The sequence below is a fragment of the Papilio xuthus genome, unplaced genomic scaffold (assembly GCF_000836235.2).
Source record: "Papilio xuthus unplaced genomic scaffold, Pxut_1.1 DF827570.1, whole genome shotgun sequence".
Classification (NCBI taxonomy): Eukaryota; Metazoa; Arthropoda; class Insecta; order Lepidoptera; family Papilionidae; genus Papilio; species Papilio xuthus.
In genome coordinates, this window is record NW_013531079.1 from 192428 (window position 1) to 211327 (window position 18900).

At 34.1% G+C, this 18900-nt stretch overlaps 2 protein-coding genes and 1 long non-coding RNA gene across 3 annotated transcripts in view; 2 read left to right on the top strand and 1 right to left on the bottom strand.

Annotated features, from left to right (window-relative positions):
* Positions 1-18900, bottom strand: part of Cals (calsyntenin 1) — a 101126-nt gene that overhangs the window by 59761 nt on the left and 22465 nt on the right. The gene's annotated exons all lie outside the window — the stretch shown is intronic.
* Positions 593-1544, top strand: LOC106118627 (keratin, type I cytoskeletal 10-like). Its single transcript, XM_013313300.1, has 3 exons — positions 593-679; positions 908-1138; positions 1240-1544. The coding sequence occupies exons 1-3, from the start codon at positions 665-667 to the stop codon at positions 1456-1458; spliced, it is 465 nt and encodes a 154-aa protein (XP_013168754.1). The 5' UTR covers positions 593-664; the 3' UTR covers positions 1459-1544.
* On the top strand, positions 2674-3425 carry LOC106118630 (uncharacterized). The gene is made up of 2 exons (XR_001227926.1): positions 2674-2785; positions 3157-3425. It is a non-coding gene; the product is annotated as an uncharacterized LOC106118630 (long non-coding RNA).

The following is an 18900-nucleotide window of genomic DNA, read 5'->3' on the forward strand; positions in this document are numbered from 1 at the left end:
ACTTATTAGTTTAGACTCTAGGCCATCATAACATTTTAGTATTTCAGACATATGTTTAAAAAAAGGATCTTTACAGACAGACGAACGGACAACAAAGTGATCCTAGAAGGGTTCCGTTTTTTTCCCTATGAGGTACGCAACCCTAAAATCAGTCCAAATTTTTGTTTCAATTGAGGTCATTTGATAATTTAAGTTAAATACTTAAAAAAAATCAACCTAAAAAGATAAATTCTTAAGAATTGCCAAAAATGTAGAAAAATAAGAAAATTTTAAAGTTGAGAAACTTTAGAAACACACAAATAACAAAGGCATTCAAAAAGGGCTAATAGCTAATTAAATTTTTACTGTAAAACCGAGTTCAATTTAAATTATGCGCTTTATTCAAAGTAATAATACAATATCAGAAGAATATAAAGAAATTAATTTTAAACAAATAACTCCAAAGACGTATATACTGTCTACCCAAGTAGCGTGTGTCAGGTGAATGCTTCATGTCGCTGCTCCATCAAAATAAAAACCTTATCAAATAATTAAACTATTGTTAAATATAAATACAGATAGTGATAATATTACTGAATGTGTTTTGTAATTAAACAATTCATATATAAGTGAATGTTAGCGTCCAATTGTCATCAAACCATTCGGTGCGAAGAACAACCTCAACATGAAATACTACTTGGTGAGTCTTCCTTCTAGACATTTATCCTACTATCCTGAATTCTCAAGATAAAAATTGTAGACGAATGATTCGTAATCTGGAGGCACGGTTATGCTCCTGCCGAAGAGAGTATTTAACAGGATGAGTTGTATCTCAAAAGGAGTGACTTTTTATACACCTTTATAAGATTTATGAAACAAATATTATACTTTTATTTATGAGTTTAACACAAATTTATATGTGCTACAGGTTCTTGCTGTGCTGGTCTGCGTCGCCGCGGCAATGCCGTCCCACGAAGATGGGGCGTACAGGGAGGCTGACAGCCGGCTGGGTCAGGCGGGACGCCTAGACGTTGCCGGGGGCGGGCGGGGCGGTAGCCGCGCCGGTGGTTCCGCACGGGACTCCAAGGCCGGCGGAGGAGCTGCCGGGGAGTCCGGCGCGGAAAGGAGGCAGGATTATAACAAGGAGACACGCACTGTGGTCAGTGATCATACTGCAGATTACCTTTCTTTTTATTTGTTATACCCAATGACAAGACGGTAATGTTTTTCAGTTTTAAATGTAATATAATTTCTTTTTAGGTAGTGAAATCGGAAAAAGACATCGGCAGCGCGTCTGAGGATGAGTGGGCGAAGGGTGCGGGCGGCGCCGGGGGCAGTAGCAAGGGCATCAAGGTGAACGCGGGCAAGGGCGGTCAGAAGGGCGGCTTCGGTTCCAGCAAGGGCGCTGGCTACGAGGACGCGGGCTACGAGAAGGGCGAACGGGGCTACCGCAATGCGCGTAGCGTCTACCATTATTAAAGCCATGTACGGCTAATTCCCCAATAACTCTAAATATTAAATATCATGGTGCTTGGGAAATAAACAATGTTTTTCAAATATCTTTTTTCATTTCTTAGCAATTAAGTCGCTTATGTAACAAGAGTAAAATATCCATCGAGATCGAATAAATAGGAAAGGATTAAATAACACAAATTGTTTAGAAGTAAAATATTCCTACTTTCACTATCCAAAACAAATAAGGGAAAAGGCTAATAAATCTATAATGATGTAAAGAGTTAACTCCTTTTAGACCACACTTTGAGATGGAGATTAACTATCAAATATTAAAATTGAGATTATGTATATTATTGCAGAGTTTTTCTAGTATTTATTTTGATAACAGATAATTTCTTGATCTGTATTACAGTTTATTACATTTCGACAAGCCCTTTGGCACTAGTTTTCTAGGGGCACGCCTATCCTTGGAAGTTGTAAATCCATAACTTTATATAAGTAAGCATTTAGCCCTCACCCCGTCGCAATTGTGTTTTGAAAGTGTTATTGTGTTACCAAAGTTAATATTTCAGTTTTTATGGCAAATTTCCGAAATTTTCTTTTTCACCAATATCTGTATGATATGGCTGGTAACCTTAACTTTATATTATATTAACACTGTAAAGTAGACATTTTTAGGAAAAAAATAAAAATTTTATTTATTCTTTAGTGTCCATCACTGCCCTACAAGGGTCGTATGGCAGTTTTTTACATTGACAGGCGGGCTCCTACATGTTTTAAGGGTTAACAATGAGTAAAAATCTCCTAACTTCTTCCAAAACTCGTCCATGTTGTAACTCCATGTAAACGATTCGCAACTTGTCATCCGAGATCTTGTAGTAATTCCTTACTATTTAAATTGAAACCTTCATCAAAATATATAAAATTAACCTACATGTTACTAAATTAACCTACATCATGAGCGATATTTTATGTAATTTCGAAATTATGAAAATGGCAACATTAAACCGCGCAGCTGCCGCCCTCCTATTGGTCGAAATATGACGCTGTCAAGATGACATTATTAAGTTCACATATTTTCCAATCGTCTTTTAGTTCTTCTGACGTATTTAAAGTATAAATTTTATAGGATTGTTTTACAGAATAATTATTAATATTATTAATAAAATATCAAAATGTACGAGTTTCATAAAATATTCCGTCATTAAAAATACATATTGCGGTAATTAATAATATGTTAAGCCCCAAATGATTGAAGTCATTAATATAAAATCTTATAAAATAACTAATGCTAAGTTTGGATCATCATTGTTACATTGTCAGTGAGAGAGAAACAAACATGAAGTATTTGGTAAGTTTATATTTTATCTAATCCATACATACAATACTATTAAATAGTCAGTTTGAGAATTTATTATTCATATTATAAATACCGTTAAATAAACTTTTAGCATGACATATAAGAGATGACGTGAAAAAATAGTTAGGTTATAAATTTCCCGCGTAATTTCGCCATCAAGTAGCACAAATTAAGAGATTTCTCGTGATACAAATTTTAATATTTTGGTGATTGCAATTTATAACATATGCTCAAGAATGTTTCGAGTGTGTCAAAAAACGGAAATTATGCTTCGGCGCGCGAAGACAGAAAATCTCCTTCACTTTTGAATGACGAATTTGTTTAGACCACTTCATTTAACGGTTAAAAATCTTTGATTGTAGGTTGTTCTCGTTCTCTGTCTGGCGCTCACATCAGCCATGCCATACTTAAGAGTGGGAGCGGAATTCGGACGAAACTTGGGCGGTCTGGGCAGGCATCATCGACTACATTCACACATCTTTAAAAGATCTGCAGACGAGAAATTCTACAAATCTGAGGACAAAGACAAATTGAATGCAGAACCTGCGCCCAGCGCAGGTTATTAGATATGTTAGTAACTGTAACCATGCGTTTTCATTGTAGACATACATGAATATAAACATTTGATGGATTAATGTTTTATTAAAGTATTCCCAAAGTTAAATTCCATATTAATTAATGTATCTATTTAAACATAGAACAAATTGTCACGTGTATTAATAACTCATTGAATTCATAATGTTACGTCAAATTGTTTATAGAAAGTACTTGAGCAGTTAATTATGTTTCGAATTTAGTCTCTTTCCTATTTTTTTAAATATTGAAGTATGATAATTTCGCAAAGCTTGTATTAGACACTATTTTTCGACCTCTCGTCTTGACACAATAAGAATGGCGCTTGGCATAATTTGTCTTAGTTTGGCGCACTCCGCACTCGTGTCATCACAAAATGCGCCAAAGCCTTCTGTATAAAGTATGAAGAAATAAATGCACATTAAAATAAAGCTTTGTATGATTTTTATGTGTTAATAAAAAAAGGTACAAAGGTGAGGTGGGGTTGTCATGTCAGAAATATTTGTGAAGGCCGCATTGGATTTGCGCATTGCTGGCGTGTAGTCAGGATGGGTCGGCACGTGCCGTGTCACGTCATTACTAGTCGGGCAATGTCATAAAATAGAATTTAGTTGTTCTATGTATCGAAATATAAAAAAACCATTAAATCATATTAAAAGAAAAGAATTAACAATAGACCTAGTAATTTTTTTCTACGCATACAGCTTTAGTTGTTAAAACAAACCACAGATTAATTGTAAAGAGAACACATCAATAGAGCTGTCCTAAAATCTGTTTACCGACTGACCCCAAGACGTTACCCGGACAGGCGGATGCCGGACGCCGAATAGACGCTGCGGCCGGACGCCACGTCTGATGTAGGTGAAGGCGAAGCTAAAGATAAAAACAGCTGTTTTACGATGTTTTATGAATTAACATAAAAATAGCGACTAAAATATACATGATTATTATTATAACTGTTGCAACTGTTTTACTGTTTACAAAATAAAAATAATTCCTATTTTCATGTTAATTTTAAGAATTATTATACATTTAATAATTATAAAATTAATTCAACAATATATAATATACATAAATAAGATACAAAGAATGTAGTGACATATTTAACAATATATTGTATATACATAAAAGGAAACTTGTGCATATAGTATGGAGGCTAACTAGCTACATTTACGGCAGGCTTTTACAGCACAATAACGACGGTATAGGGCAGGACCACACACCGCAGAGCGATTAAGAATCGCGCGTTCAGAGTTTATTAGGTCATCAGGAATGTCATTAATGATGCAATATAGTACATAAAGACGTCTTAGTATACAGCTCGGACATAACTCGTATAGAATAAACTAGATAAGAATATTATGTCTTAAATAAAACAAATCTCGTACACAAAAGAATAGAGAAACAAGTAAAAATACGAGCAGTTACGTTGATATAAAGGAAGCAGCAAAATCTACGATCTTTATAACAAGTTAATTAAAGTTATTCTTAGTCATTAAAGTTATAAAATTTTAGATGTACTTTAGGAACTTATGCAGCGAAATAGTCAACAATAATTTTGTTTCCACGAATGATTTGAAAATAACAAAATTGAAAATCTTGGTCCTTCGAGCCGGACTACAAAATACGGTCCCGTCTTCAGATAGCTAACACCTTGTGATATATTAACGCGGTTATAATCCAAGAAACAGCTGCATTCCCAGTCTCAACCACTCTCAGAATATGCTAGTTTCACACAAGAGAACAATGAGGCAGAGCAGGATAATAGAGTACTGGTAATGAACGCACTGTTACTAACGAAAAAATACTGGTCTATCCTACTGCTCTCGATCGTTGTTCGCCCTTGGTGTGGATGGCGCGAACGTTCTGAAAAGTCAAACCGAGCAAAGCACAACCAAATATAAATTGCGTTAGTAATAAAATATTTAGAAGCGGCGTAAATATAAGCAAACATTGTTTATAATGGCAACATTCTCAATATGAATTACAAAACGGTCTGCAAACAAAATACACGATATTAGAAATTTTGCTTTTTATAAATTGTAAACACATTTTCCTTAGCTTTTACAACATCAAAGTAATGCATATTTAGTTGTTTACCATCGAGGTATTTTTTCATATTTATTTATGATGTTTGAGTTACATTTAATATTATTTCATAACCTTAAAGTCCTCGGTACACAAGGTAACGTAGACATTCCAAAACAGGCTATTTAAGTCGTTAAGCGACTCAATACAATGTTGAAGTTTGGTAACGTGTTAGGAAGAAAATCCGACATTGTACCGGTTTATCGGCACAACACTAGCCTTTACAAAATGTCAATGTTTATGTCCCCTCACTAATCAATCTGACACTTGGCTAAAAGTATACAGTGCGCGTTGCCGATTTTTCTGTCATCGCCGAAGACATCAGTTCGCAACCTATTCGTCAAGAGTGTCGTGAGAAAACTGGATGCAATTTCAAGATGGCGGAGCAGTATACAGTTGACATGTAGTCGTTATGCCTGTACTGATCGAATTGACGGCTCGCAAAGATTTAACGTCGTGAATATTAGTTTCGACGATTTACTTTGCCTCGTGTACAAAGGGCCTTACAAAAACAATCCCACATAATATAAACAGTTTCTTAGAAGCCACGGAATATACTGAAGCGATGATCAACTTTATATATTTTCTTATATACTGTATTCTATTTTATTATATGTTGTATATTATTCATTCTTGACATCGAAGCTTTGATAAACAGGATAGTTCCAAGTATTTACACAAGAAACAAAATCTTGGGAACCAAAACTTTATCCTTTAGATTTTAAAATAAAAGAGGTATCTGGAGTGTGGAACATTAAATCAGTTTGGTCCTCAAGGAGCCATGATGTTAGTGGGGGAGCTGTAACTCACCTTACTTTATGTATTTGTACATGTATTTTACTTATGTGAATACAAGTTATGTAGCTCTGCTTTTATTTTTATCTTTTATTTAACAAGATTTTACTATATTTTAAAGTAATAGATTTGTTTACCAACTGCAATAAAATAAAGAACGAAATATATTTTTCAAATCTTTTATCAACAAACTTATTTATTCAAGCAGTAAACATTATGTTACTTTACTCTTTGTATTGTTGTTAAATAGTTAATTTAAGTAAAACTTAACGAACCATAGACTGACAAATGGCTAATGTCGCCGACTTAACTCCAGTCTAAGGACGTCATTTATTTCGCGTCGAGAAATGATTGTAACAAATTGACCAGACATCTCCTGACTCTGACTACCTATATTGAATACCAGTTAACTTTAACACGCTTACATTTCACTAATTTTAACAGGTTACGCAGAACGTCTATTAACTAATCAAAGACTTGACAAAACTTGAAACAATTTAACTAATAGTAATCTATCATTGACCTTTATGTATGGACAGGTTATAAACCACGGTATTATGTGCCTATTTGAATTTTAGCGCTGACGGTTGCGGTGGTGATGATTGGAACTAATAAAAGCGATAGAAATAATTATCAGGAACTTTAACAAACACATTAAAGTAGGAACTTAGAACAATGACCTATCCATTTATTGAGATCAGTGCAATCAATGCAAAAAAAAACAGAAAAAAAGTGTGCATTCCAAATTCAAATTCAAAATGAAATCGTGCTGTTACGAATACAGATGTTTGTGGAAAAAACGATTGGTATTGGATTGATAACAGACAGACAATAAAAGTAATAACATCAAAGTTGAGTACAATCTTGTCAGTAAAAGTACTGCAGCAGCTGTTGCTGACATCGATATAAAGTGAGCAGGAGTGGGCAGGAGTGAGCTGGAGAGGTCGAGGGTCGGTAGTAAATTTTATACGACAGTCAACCCGCAAGTTTTACTTATAGATGTCAGATTTATGACTTTGTCCACTGAGACTTTTATAATATTATAGAACAGAAGTCGTTACATGGAAAGAACTTGAAGTTGGTATAAAAAAAAAGGAAAAAGATATCGGATTTATTTCACGTTTCAAATTCACCAATGAAGCGAAACATTGATCAGTAGTGAATTACAGGCTAAAAAAAGTTTATTAAAAAGACAATATTAATAGAAAATAATGGATATACCCAAAAAGCAATCAAGCTTTAAAACACGCTAATTTATCGCCGTGTCCACGATATGATGTCATAGCAATAAACCCAGCTGTTAACATCTGTTCAAAATGGTAATGACACATATTAACAGTAACATCTCTTTAAATTGAACATAAAACACAGATATAATAATATTACATGAAAATATAATGATTAATAAGCCCACAATAAGTCGCGTGAATTATATTTAACCTAAATTGATTTAAAATACTTTGGATGAGCAAAAAACATTTAACATCGATTAATTTTGACTGTTAATATATTAATAAGTTTATTGTCTGCCTTATTCGCTTTAAATATCATATAGAACTATCTATTGAATGATAGATTCTTGAGGATTTGTGTAACTTAACCCGTCTGACCCGAACTCAAACTATCTGAACTCAAATAAATGTCAAAAGTTCCGCAGTACTCGCATTAATCGTTAACCTTATTTTAGGCCAATGTTCTTCACCGACCTTTTGTCGAATTACTTTGTTCCCAAGAACTTTGAAAAATTAGGTAGCATCGCAAATGGCGAAAAATTTACTGCGTAAAAAAAGTTAATCCAAATACAGTCATTATTGAGTATTGTACAAAAATCTTTTGCTCATCATCTGTAGATTTTTCTTTATTTAAATCGAATTTAAAAACTTTTCTTGTATATGCTTTTTATTTCAATAAGTTAACGCTATTTTTCACCGAATGTGGGTTCATATGTGTATTCTTTTAAACCTTTAAATTTAAATCATTTAAATACGAATTTACAATTTTAAAAATGTGACCGAAGACCGTGCAAATAATATGACAAAATTTTGACGAACATTTACAAGAGACAAAATGACAAGACCATAAACTTAACGCAATATATTACAAAAGGCAATCGTAACTTTACCGAAGGGTCGAATGACGTAGCATTTCAGAAAGCGATCAAGCGATATGCTAATCAAACCCAGTCATAAAAACTTAACGACACGACCTAATTAAACTGGCTGAACTAAGGCTCTTTGAACAAGTAAACGAGCTTCACAAATTGTATTACAACTTAAAACTTGGCAGAGTAACTTGGCATGGAATGGCGATTTCGGGTAATATTAAACTAACTCGAATGTGTATGTAAGAAAACAGGTATTTTTAACACTTATATCTACCTTAAATGAGCCTCTAGAGCTAAGCTGTGAGGTATCCTTGTTCTATTGAGAATCTATTAAGCTTGAAAATAGTGAGTGAATCATACGATCTAATAATATGAGTAGTAACAAAACAATTAGGAATCCAGCACAATTCCCATAACTTAATGTGATAGATTTTATTTAGCTTAAAAAGAGGATTTCATTAACAAACTTGTTTTATCCGCTAGATGGCGCGCACGAGAGATTAGCACGCGATATAATTGTTCGCAGACTGCAATTATCGAGTCCGTTTCGCGCTGCGGCGAGCGCACAAAATATAGTTCCCGGAGGAAATTAACCTCGTCCCGGTATCGGTGAGAGACGCGGATGTGCTTAGGGTTGTACCGGGGTGTAGTGTTGTACGCCAATAGTTTATAACCGACGTTGTTTATACAGACTTCAAACTAGACTATTTCAGTTGATCCAGATTCAACTTCTTTATTCATTAGAATAAAACTATCATTGGTCATCAAAATAGCTTTAACCTTTTCGCGTTGTTTTCTACTCTTCTCTCCTCTAGCTCGTATTTATTCTGACTCAAACATACGTGGTTATATTTCAATGTAAAAATCATCAGTGTATCTAACGAACAGTATGACTGAGCCCAACTTACATAAATATTAGTCACATGCTATTCTTGACGCATGTACGTACTGATTCGATAACGCATATACACAGCAGCTCTAGTAATAGGAACTTTGTAAGCAAATATATTACAAATAAACAAGAGAATATTGTCAAGTTCAGAAGCCGAAAAGAACAGAATAGTTAACAGATTTACATTTTTAAGTTTCCTAATATTATAAATGCGAATGTTTGAAGGTATCTCCAGAACGGCTGGACGGATCTCGATGAGATTTGGTACAATCATAAAACATAGTTTGGAAGAAGACATACGCTACTATGTTTTTTTTTAATTCCGCGCGAACAGAATCGCGGGCAATAGTTAGTAGTATCAATGTAGATATAAACTAAAGATTAATATACGATTTATTTATCCTAATTCAAGTGATACAAGTTATGATAACGACACGCCTATTTGATAAAAAGGAGTTTTCATTTACAACAGTATCAATTCGTAGTAAATAGGATCACGTGACTATTGTTCTTTTTAAAATGGCTGCGTGTGTACCCGGCCGCGCCTCTCTGCGGACGAATATTGTTGAATACAATGCAATATTTTATCTCTACAATGAATCTAGTTTAATTAACAATTATGTATATAAATATACAGATTCTCTGAGGGATAATAATTATAATTTATGTTGCTTTAATTTTTGATTTGAATTTAATAAAAAGTTGTTAATTTGACTAAAGTTAACACTATAATGTAAGAACATATAGCTAATCTATACAAATACTTGAGATACGACATTAATACATACTCGTGTCTATTTGAATACTAGCTGTCACACAGGACTCCGTCCGCACAAAATTAAAAAAAAACTTAATAATAGCTTAATTGTTCTAGCAGACTATGTTCTACGTCTATGCCAAACAGCGAGATTCATACAGCTGTTCTAGATATCTCCTTCAAACATTCGCATTTACTATTAAGAAGTAAAATGATTGCTGAAAGCATTATTTTGACAGTTTTTTGTTACAAAAATAATTTATATCTTTATAAAACTTGTGATATTTTAAAATATCAAGAGCAGTAATAAATTGCTTCGTGTTTGTTCTTTTAACTGAAGGAACTACACAAACAACGTTATCGGATTCCAGAAAACTTCAGCTTTGAAACTTTATCTCTTTATTCTATGCAATAAACAACGAGAGAGAAGAAATCAGGTAAAATATACTGCTGAAGTTCCTTAAACGTATTTAGATTTTTAATTATATTTTATTCTTATACAATCATCATCATCATCATAAACACCACTGAGGGGCTCCGAACCTACACTAAGTTAAGGGTGATTAGGCCATAGTCAACCACGCTGGCCAAGTGCGGGTTGGTTGACTTCACATATATCTTTGAATTTCTTTTCAGATATGTGCAGGTTGCATCACGATGTTTTCCTTCACCGTAAGAACGTCAGATAAATGTACATATGTAAAAACAACTTATGCAATAAAACAAAGATATATACAAGAATATTTTACTACAAGAAAATTTATGTTTGTCAAAAACAATTGGAAATTATAACAAAGAAAAACAATTTCAATAAAACACTCACGCTTTCAAAATGTTTTGCTGTTGACAGCTTGACCTTACCTGAAACAAATAAACAAAGAAATTAGTAAATAAATAATATACATTTATAAATATTTGGAATGTTATGTATGTGCCTGTTCTGTGTATTTTTTGCATTGTTTGTTAATTTTGAAAATACAAAAACACATCAAGTTAATGATTTTTTTAGTCATATTAGCTGTCGGGCGCGACACCGACCCCGCCGTTTAAAAAAAAATCCATCTTGATACCTTCACGCGTTTTTGAGAAAAAGAGCCTTGACAGACAGACGGACGGACAACAAAGTGATCCTATAAGGGTTCCGTTTTTATCCTATGAATTACGGAACCCTAAAAAACTTAATTTGCAGCCTTTGTGTTCTACATCCATGCCAAATTCCATCAAGATTCCTTAAGCCGTTCTGGAGATAAGTTCAAACAAACATCCATACATCTAAACATTCGCATTTACAATATAACATTATATACCTATAAGCGAAATATAAATTAATATGATAGATAAACGATAATATTTGTAAAGCAAAGTGGGTTATCAGGTGAGTGCAAGTCCACCGCGGTCGTTGTGACTAACATAAACACGAGTGCGACTGTGTTACATGCTGGATATTATCCGCAACTCTGCGTGAATTTAAATCAAGAGTAGCCTACGTGTTCTTCAAGATTATGTTCAACATCTGTCAAATTACAGCTAAATTCATTCAACAGTTCTAAAGATACTTTCTAACAAAGAAGCATCCATCCAAACATTCGAATTTATCGTTTCCTAATAAGTATTATTTAGTAAAACTCGATAAAGATACACTCCTGTTAGTAAACTGATTTATAAAAACGGCTAAACACTCACGTATATACGTCCGGTGGCGGCACCGACTAGTTTCGAGCCCAACAGGGTTCTTCTGTTAGTATCAAAAGTTTAGATAAAATGAATTAATGGTATTCAACTAAGCCATTTTAAAGGTTATTTTTTACAATGCAAAATTATCAAACTGCTGAACGTTTAAGGCTAGACCAGTCAAGTTTATCTGAATAGATGAATACCAATACTATATTAGTCAAATCCTAGACATTTATAAATAAAACTATAATAAATGACCATAAGACTAGAAGAAACTTAAATACCGATTCATTACAAATCAAAAGATAATATAAACGTAAAATTGTGTTTATGATAATAGTATTAATGTTAATATTCCAAAGACAGTACTCTACAACTGTCTAAAATCTCTATATCTCTGTACACAAACTACAAACGCCCTCAGACCGGAGATTAGGTTCAACACGAGGGAAGCACAATAGAGCAGAGCAGTAGATAATGCAGTATTGCTATTGTTCAAACTATAGGAGTACTGCACAGTGTGCACATTTACTAGCAAAACAGTACTGCTCTATCTTGAAGTGTGGCAATAAATGTGTGCCTAGTGTGAAACAAGCATTAGACAGAATGAAACAATAGGATTATAACGAAGCAAACGAGTATTCAGCCTAAGCCCCGAGCTGCTCAAACAGAAAGGCTTACCGACAAATCCTCGATGTCATTTAACGTAATGACATTTGGGCGATGTAAATTAACATCGCTGAATTTCCTTTCAAGTCTATTATTAATTTAATTCGAATTAAATCAGGTTGTTACGATTAGAAATTCGGCTTTAGTGATTGCAATCGAGGCTTCGAATTCATCGAAAACAAATTATCAAGCATTTACTTTATGTTATATTATATTTTGTCTATCCCTACGTCCGTATTATAATCAATTTTTACAGCACTTTGATTGTGTTGCTCTGACATTACAAAGATGGTAATGACAAACATTGTTAAAGGATCTGGACAAACATGTTGGCATTAAAGGACCCATAATAACCGTTGGCTTTCACCGAGATACGTGACATTAGCATAATGTACAAATTAAATATAATGTCATGTATACATTGTATAAGGTGCGGGGAAAGGGCCAAATAAAATATCATGAGATAACCGTCAAGAGCGTCGGTAGCTCAGTGGTCAAGCACTTGACTTGCAATCTGCAGGTCATGGGTTCGAATCCCGACATGTACCAATGTTTTTTTCGATTTCCGATTTACATATGTACATTTATCTGAAGTTCTTACGGTGAAGGAAAACATCGTGATGCTGCACATATCTGAGAAGAATTTCAAAGATATGTGTGAAGTCAACCAACCCGCACTTGGCCAGCGTGGTTGACTATGGCCTAATCACCCTTAACTTAGGGTAAGCTCTGAGCTCCTCGGTGGGAACGTATAGTGAGCTGATGATGATGATGAGATAACCGTCGGATTCCACTGCTAAAATGCTCAAACAAAACTTGTCATATCTCTCTTTTTGGAAAAACAGTGCCAAGATATGTCTTTTATGTATATATAAACCCATGATAAGATTATAAAAAATAATGACAGTCTACTTTTCTAAGAAGCAAGTAACTCAGCGCAACACGCCCGTTACCCAAAGGGGTAGAGACCACGGACCTCCATCTGCCCAGGTCCTGATATCTCTCTCGCTTCTTCTACATTCATACATCTACGGATCCATGCGGTAATTTCTGCTGCTCTTAATACCGTCCTTCTTGAATATTTCCTCGATCTGAACGGTATAAGTCCAAAGGTAAAAAAAGAATCATATGTAAGTCCTTTATGCGTTCTCTTGAACTGAACAATTAGTCACGTGTACTTAGAAAGTAATAAAGTTTACTAAGCTTTGTATAGAAAGTATTCCTTACAAATTTCACCGCGGACTAACGCGCTGCGTAACTCTATGAATCAAACTGTACCTTAGAAACTTCTCCGTAAGTATATGTGAGTGCGGCCCAGTTCAGACGTTTATTGGACTTTAAGTGAGTTAAGTTTTGCGCAAAGTAAGTGAGAAAAGTCGGCAATTTTCTTCACGTGTTGCAAAATATGTGCGAAAATTGTATTTAACGTTTTGACGAAACTTTTAGCTTAATTCAAATTGGCTAAACATGTTCAAAGTACATTTTAGTGATATAATAAAATTATTTGAATGAAGAATTAAGTAAAAGTTAAGTACTACATTACAGGCAAACTGTGACGCTTAGGTTAATTTAGCGATTTTTTATGACGCATAATGAACTAATCTTAGTTTTCATATCTTTACAAACATAATGTTGTTCTGTTAAGAAAACCACAAAGATTATAAACCACGAAGTTAATTACAAGCGTAGTAATCAATGGTGGTTGAAAGCTGTTATACCGCACGCCATCTCGCGGCGGGAAAACGATTTACAGTTCCCGTAGGAAATTAAATGTTGCCAGTATCGAGTAGTGAGCCGCCCGCAACTTCCGCGGTAATGTTGCCAGATGTTTTAGCAAAGCGCATTTATATGCAGCTTTATATAAACTTTGACAAGAATAATTCAAATAATTTCATACATTAGTAAATAGTTTAAATGTGTATAACACAAAATGGTAGCAGAAATATATTACTAATATTATAAATGCGAATGTTTGGATGTATGTTTATTAGAAGTTATCAAAACGGTTACATGGATCTCGCTGAAATTTGGCACAGATGTAGAATATAGTCTGGATGAACCCAGAGGCTACTAATTAATTTTTTTAATTCCGCGCGGACCGAGCCGTGGGCGACAGCTATAATGTACAAAATCTACTAAACACATTATCGAATAATATAATTTTTTCATAAAAGTATGAGAAATAAAACGTGAGCGCATATTTTTAATACCGTTTGATATATCCACACTTTTACCGTTCGGTTTGCACAGATAACGGGCTCACGGGAAATAATCTGCTAATTGATTTCACTGATCTCACCATTCCCGATCCAAATGTCACCTCCCCTTCCCTCTGTTGGCTGTTGTTACATTCCCTGGTTACAGTTTGCATAATTTCAATCACACGACATGGGTTTTCAATTTAATGTTCATAACGACCAGCGATATTTTGTGTCAAATCTAATGCTGTCAATCTATACATATTAATAAAGTTAGAGTGTCTGTCTTTATAACGAAAAACCAATTTTTTGAATTTTTGTCTGTCTGTATGTCTGTCCGCAAAGTCGCATTTGTTTCGGGTAATCTTAGGAACTGCTGGACTGTTTTTTATGTGACTTGGACTGGAAGGTATCTAATACACGCGGGCATATTGTAGGCTATTTTTTTATTCTATTCTAACGAAGTAGCGGGCGATCGCTAGTATTTAACAAAATAAACGTAACATTTTATTAATGATACCAAGCTTTTAGGTTAAGCCCCTGAGACGAAAAGTTTCTACAACAGTATTCGTTAATTATGTAGTTTAGGTTCACATAAATCTTGCCTCACATTTTTGGCGTGAGGTCTGATTTATATGACCTCACGGACAGAGTGAGGCTATGGGCTTCGTGTTTCATGCGATGACATCACGCGTGCACAGCGTGACTCACGGGCACACGAGCGGCTCACCATTCTTGGTAGTTGCGATGTAATTTAAAACCAGTTCTTGTAGCAGTGCACCTCCACTTTCATTTTAAAACTGTTTATCGATTCAAAAGAGTTGACTGACAATGAACATTGAAGACGTCAAGGTCTGACATATGTAAGTAAAATTAATTTAACGATTTTTCATTTGCAGATTGCACAAAAACACACTTTGAATGTTACTTATTTTATAAATGGGAATATTTAGATGGAGGGGATTCGGGGACGATAGCTAGTTAATTATAAATCGGGGACATTAACATGAGGTTGTTTTCATTAATATTTGAGCGGGAAAGTGCGTGCAGAGATTTAAGAGTGAGGTCAGCCCTCGCTGACAATGGATGCCCTCCATTAACTAACAGGGAACTCTCCTAAATTACTTCCTACTGCTTTAATTAGGCAGGATTTGTTAATAATTAATATTAAAGCAGTTTTACGAAAAGTCATAAGTTCATATTTCAAGATTTCAGTACTCGTTTAAAGCCACTTTTCTATTCCTTTTGTTGTTACAAGAAGACATCAGCGATGTATTTACTTTCTGTGAAAATTTGTCCATCTAGAACTTTAGCTTTTTTCAAGAAAAAATAAAAAAATCTTGTGCCTCTTTGCTTTACCTTTTTAACGTAAAGTGTCAAAGATAAGAAAGTATCGTTCGACATTTCACATCACGTCGGAGGGTAGAGACGGTCCGGGAGCAAACACGATGTGTACAGTGTAATGTGTACTCTGTAACCGTGTAATGTGTAATGAAGCCGGGTAACGTAGTCCTATCTGCCGCGTCTCGCAGCGCCCTCTTGTTTACTTTGCATACAATTTCCTAGCAATTAATTTTGAAAGCTGATAACAGCGTGGAATGAAATTTTGATGCGACAGAAACGCTACGTTTTAACTTAGTTAAGTGAAAGGCTTTAGTTTTGCTACGGATTGATAAACTGTGCATTGCACGTCAGTGAAACAGATATGATACTCTATACTTTTAGACAATATTAGTTAGAATCGTTTGGCGTGCTTTGCGTGCGTGTCGGATTTTCTTCCTGACATTACAAAAGACTGTCGCGCGACTAGTTGCCAAGTGAAAATTGGGCTTAAGAGATGTAAAAAAGAAATGCAAATGTAGAGCATTTATTTATTATTGTTACTTTAAAAGGCGTAGTAAATCTAGCACTATTCGAATATGTTTTAAAGTGAGTTATTTTTGATAGAATTAAAGATTTATAATCTGCATAGGCAAAGCATTAAATCATACAGCGTATTAAATTCACATGACGTATGAGTGAATTAATCACGCGACGCATAATTAACTGCATTATCGTATAATTAATAAGTTCCGATTCGTCAATTGAAATAAATGAATCCACTAAATCAGTGAAATACGAAACCGTAGAGCATTAATATAATTACAGAATTTTAATATCAATTTGATGCAAATTAATGACATAGGTATTGTTAAATATTATATGTAGTTAAAATCTTTTAAAAGTAAACTATCCAAATTATAAAAATCAAGTGTATAAAATTGTATAAATAAAAATGCGTCTAAAGTAATTTGTGCATGCCTGTTACTGACATACATATGTAAAATGTTTGTGTGATTTATGTTTTTCCGTTTTTTTTTAATGTATGATGTTGGCCTGTCTTATTGATAAATAAATAAACAACGATGTTGAGTTCGGCCACCACCTTCTCGATCTCGGCATTATTCCTTATGCGCCACGATCCATCTTCGTGGTGGTCAACGCATAGTTGGCTGTCCCAGGCATCGCTGGATGGATGAGACGGATTAAGATCTTTGGGAGATACATGTGCGTAACTAGGTTGGGACGCGAGATAGGGGAAAGTGGTGATTTTTGTTGTCGGAGGCCAAGGACCATTTCGTGTCCCGTGGTCACCCTAGTTAGGTTATTTTAATTATAGCAAGAATATAGAAATTATTAATATATTTTAATACAATTTAGGTTAGCGATAGCTATAAAATTCTGTATTTGAATTCGTATAAACTTTAATTATAAGAAAGCTAATAAGAAATAAAAGAAGTATTTGTTTTAGAGTTTGAAAAATCAACGTAAAATTTTGCTAAATAATTTATTACTCAAACTTTGTCCATTGTAAAAGCTCGATCGTTGAAAAAAAGAAAATAATTCATGCAAAAAATGTTTAACGGGGAACAAAGCTTAAAGAATCTGCAGAAAGTTTATAAGATTAACGCCTTTCGTCTGCTTCGTTGTCTTAAAAAAACTTTTGAGGTCAAAAGACTATTTTACTAAAGGCCTAATAAATGAAACGAAAACGTTATTTTAAAAGAAATTCAGCTTTTACAATTTTCGTTTATTTTTTGTCAGACATCTTTTAAAAAAATAATTTTATTTCAACTCCTTATGAAAATGACTAGTAAAGTTGGTAATCAATTTAAAAAAAAACAAGAATTGTAACAGATTAAAAAATCTCGTTTAATCCCGTATTGGCTTAAAAGACGGTAAAAATTTAGTTTGATATAAAAATTTCATAAGTATCCTTTTTTTGAGTTTAAATCCAAGTTAAAACTAAGTAAAGTGCAAGCAACAGCTGCTTGCTGTAAAGTTATTTAAATAATCCCCCAAGAGATTAGCCTCCGCACCGTCCGGCTTTAAACTTTGTAACTTGAATACTTAACCGCAAATAATATTATTTTTAACATTTTATGTTGTGTGTTTGCGTATTTTATATTAATGATCACATTTAGACAAGAGCTGGTTTATTAGTTTGCTAAATTATTAATTTCTAATATAAGTAAAAAAATTTAAACCCATATTACTTTTAAATATTTTTATTTACATCATCATCATCATCAGCTCACTATACGTCCCCACCGAGGGGCTCGGAGCCTATCCTAACTTAGGATGATTAGGCCATAGTCAACCACGCTGGCCAAATGCGGGTTGGTTGACTTCACACATATCTTTGAATTTCTTCTCAGATATGTGCAGGTTGCATCACGATGTTTTCCTTCACCGTAAGAACGTCGGATAAATGTACATATGTAAATCGGCAACCGAAAAACACATTGGTACATGGCGGGATTCGAACCCAGGACCTGCAGATTGCAAGTCAAGTGCTTGACCACTGAGCCACCGACGCTCTTGAGCCACCGACGCTCTAAATTTACATACTAAAAACAATCTTTTTACATATTATTTATGTATAAAGCGTCAATAGCCTAATAGTTAAGGGTGCGGATTCCCGATCACGAGGTCTTGGGTTCGAATCCCGTCATTCGTCTATTGTCGTAAACCATATCCTAGCACAATCATGAAGCTTAGTTTGAATGGTAAAAGAAATTTTAGTAAATTTACAAAAAAATCTGCTAATATTTAAATTAAAAAAATATATGTAGTTCATTACTAAGTTGTATCTACTCTTATCATATATTCTACGAGCTTAACCTTTAAGCTATTTTGTATCAACAATAGTTTTCTTTTATTAATTTTAAATGAAAGAAATGTCACGAATCAGACTAGTTAATAGAATATTAAATATATTTAGACATGAATGAAGACTTGCCTAATTTAGTTACACAAAATAGACAGAACCCGCAACAATAGTGTCGAGTTGACTGACAAATTACTGAACATTGC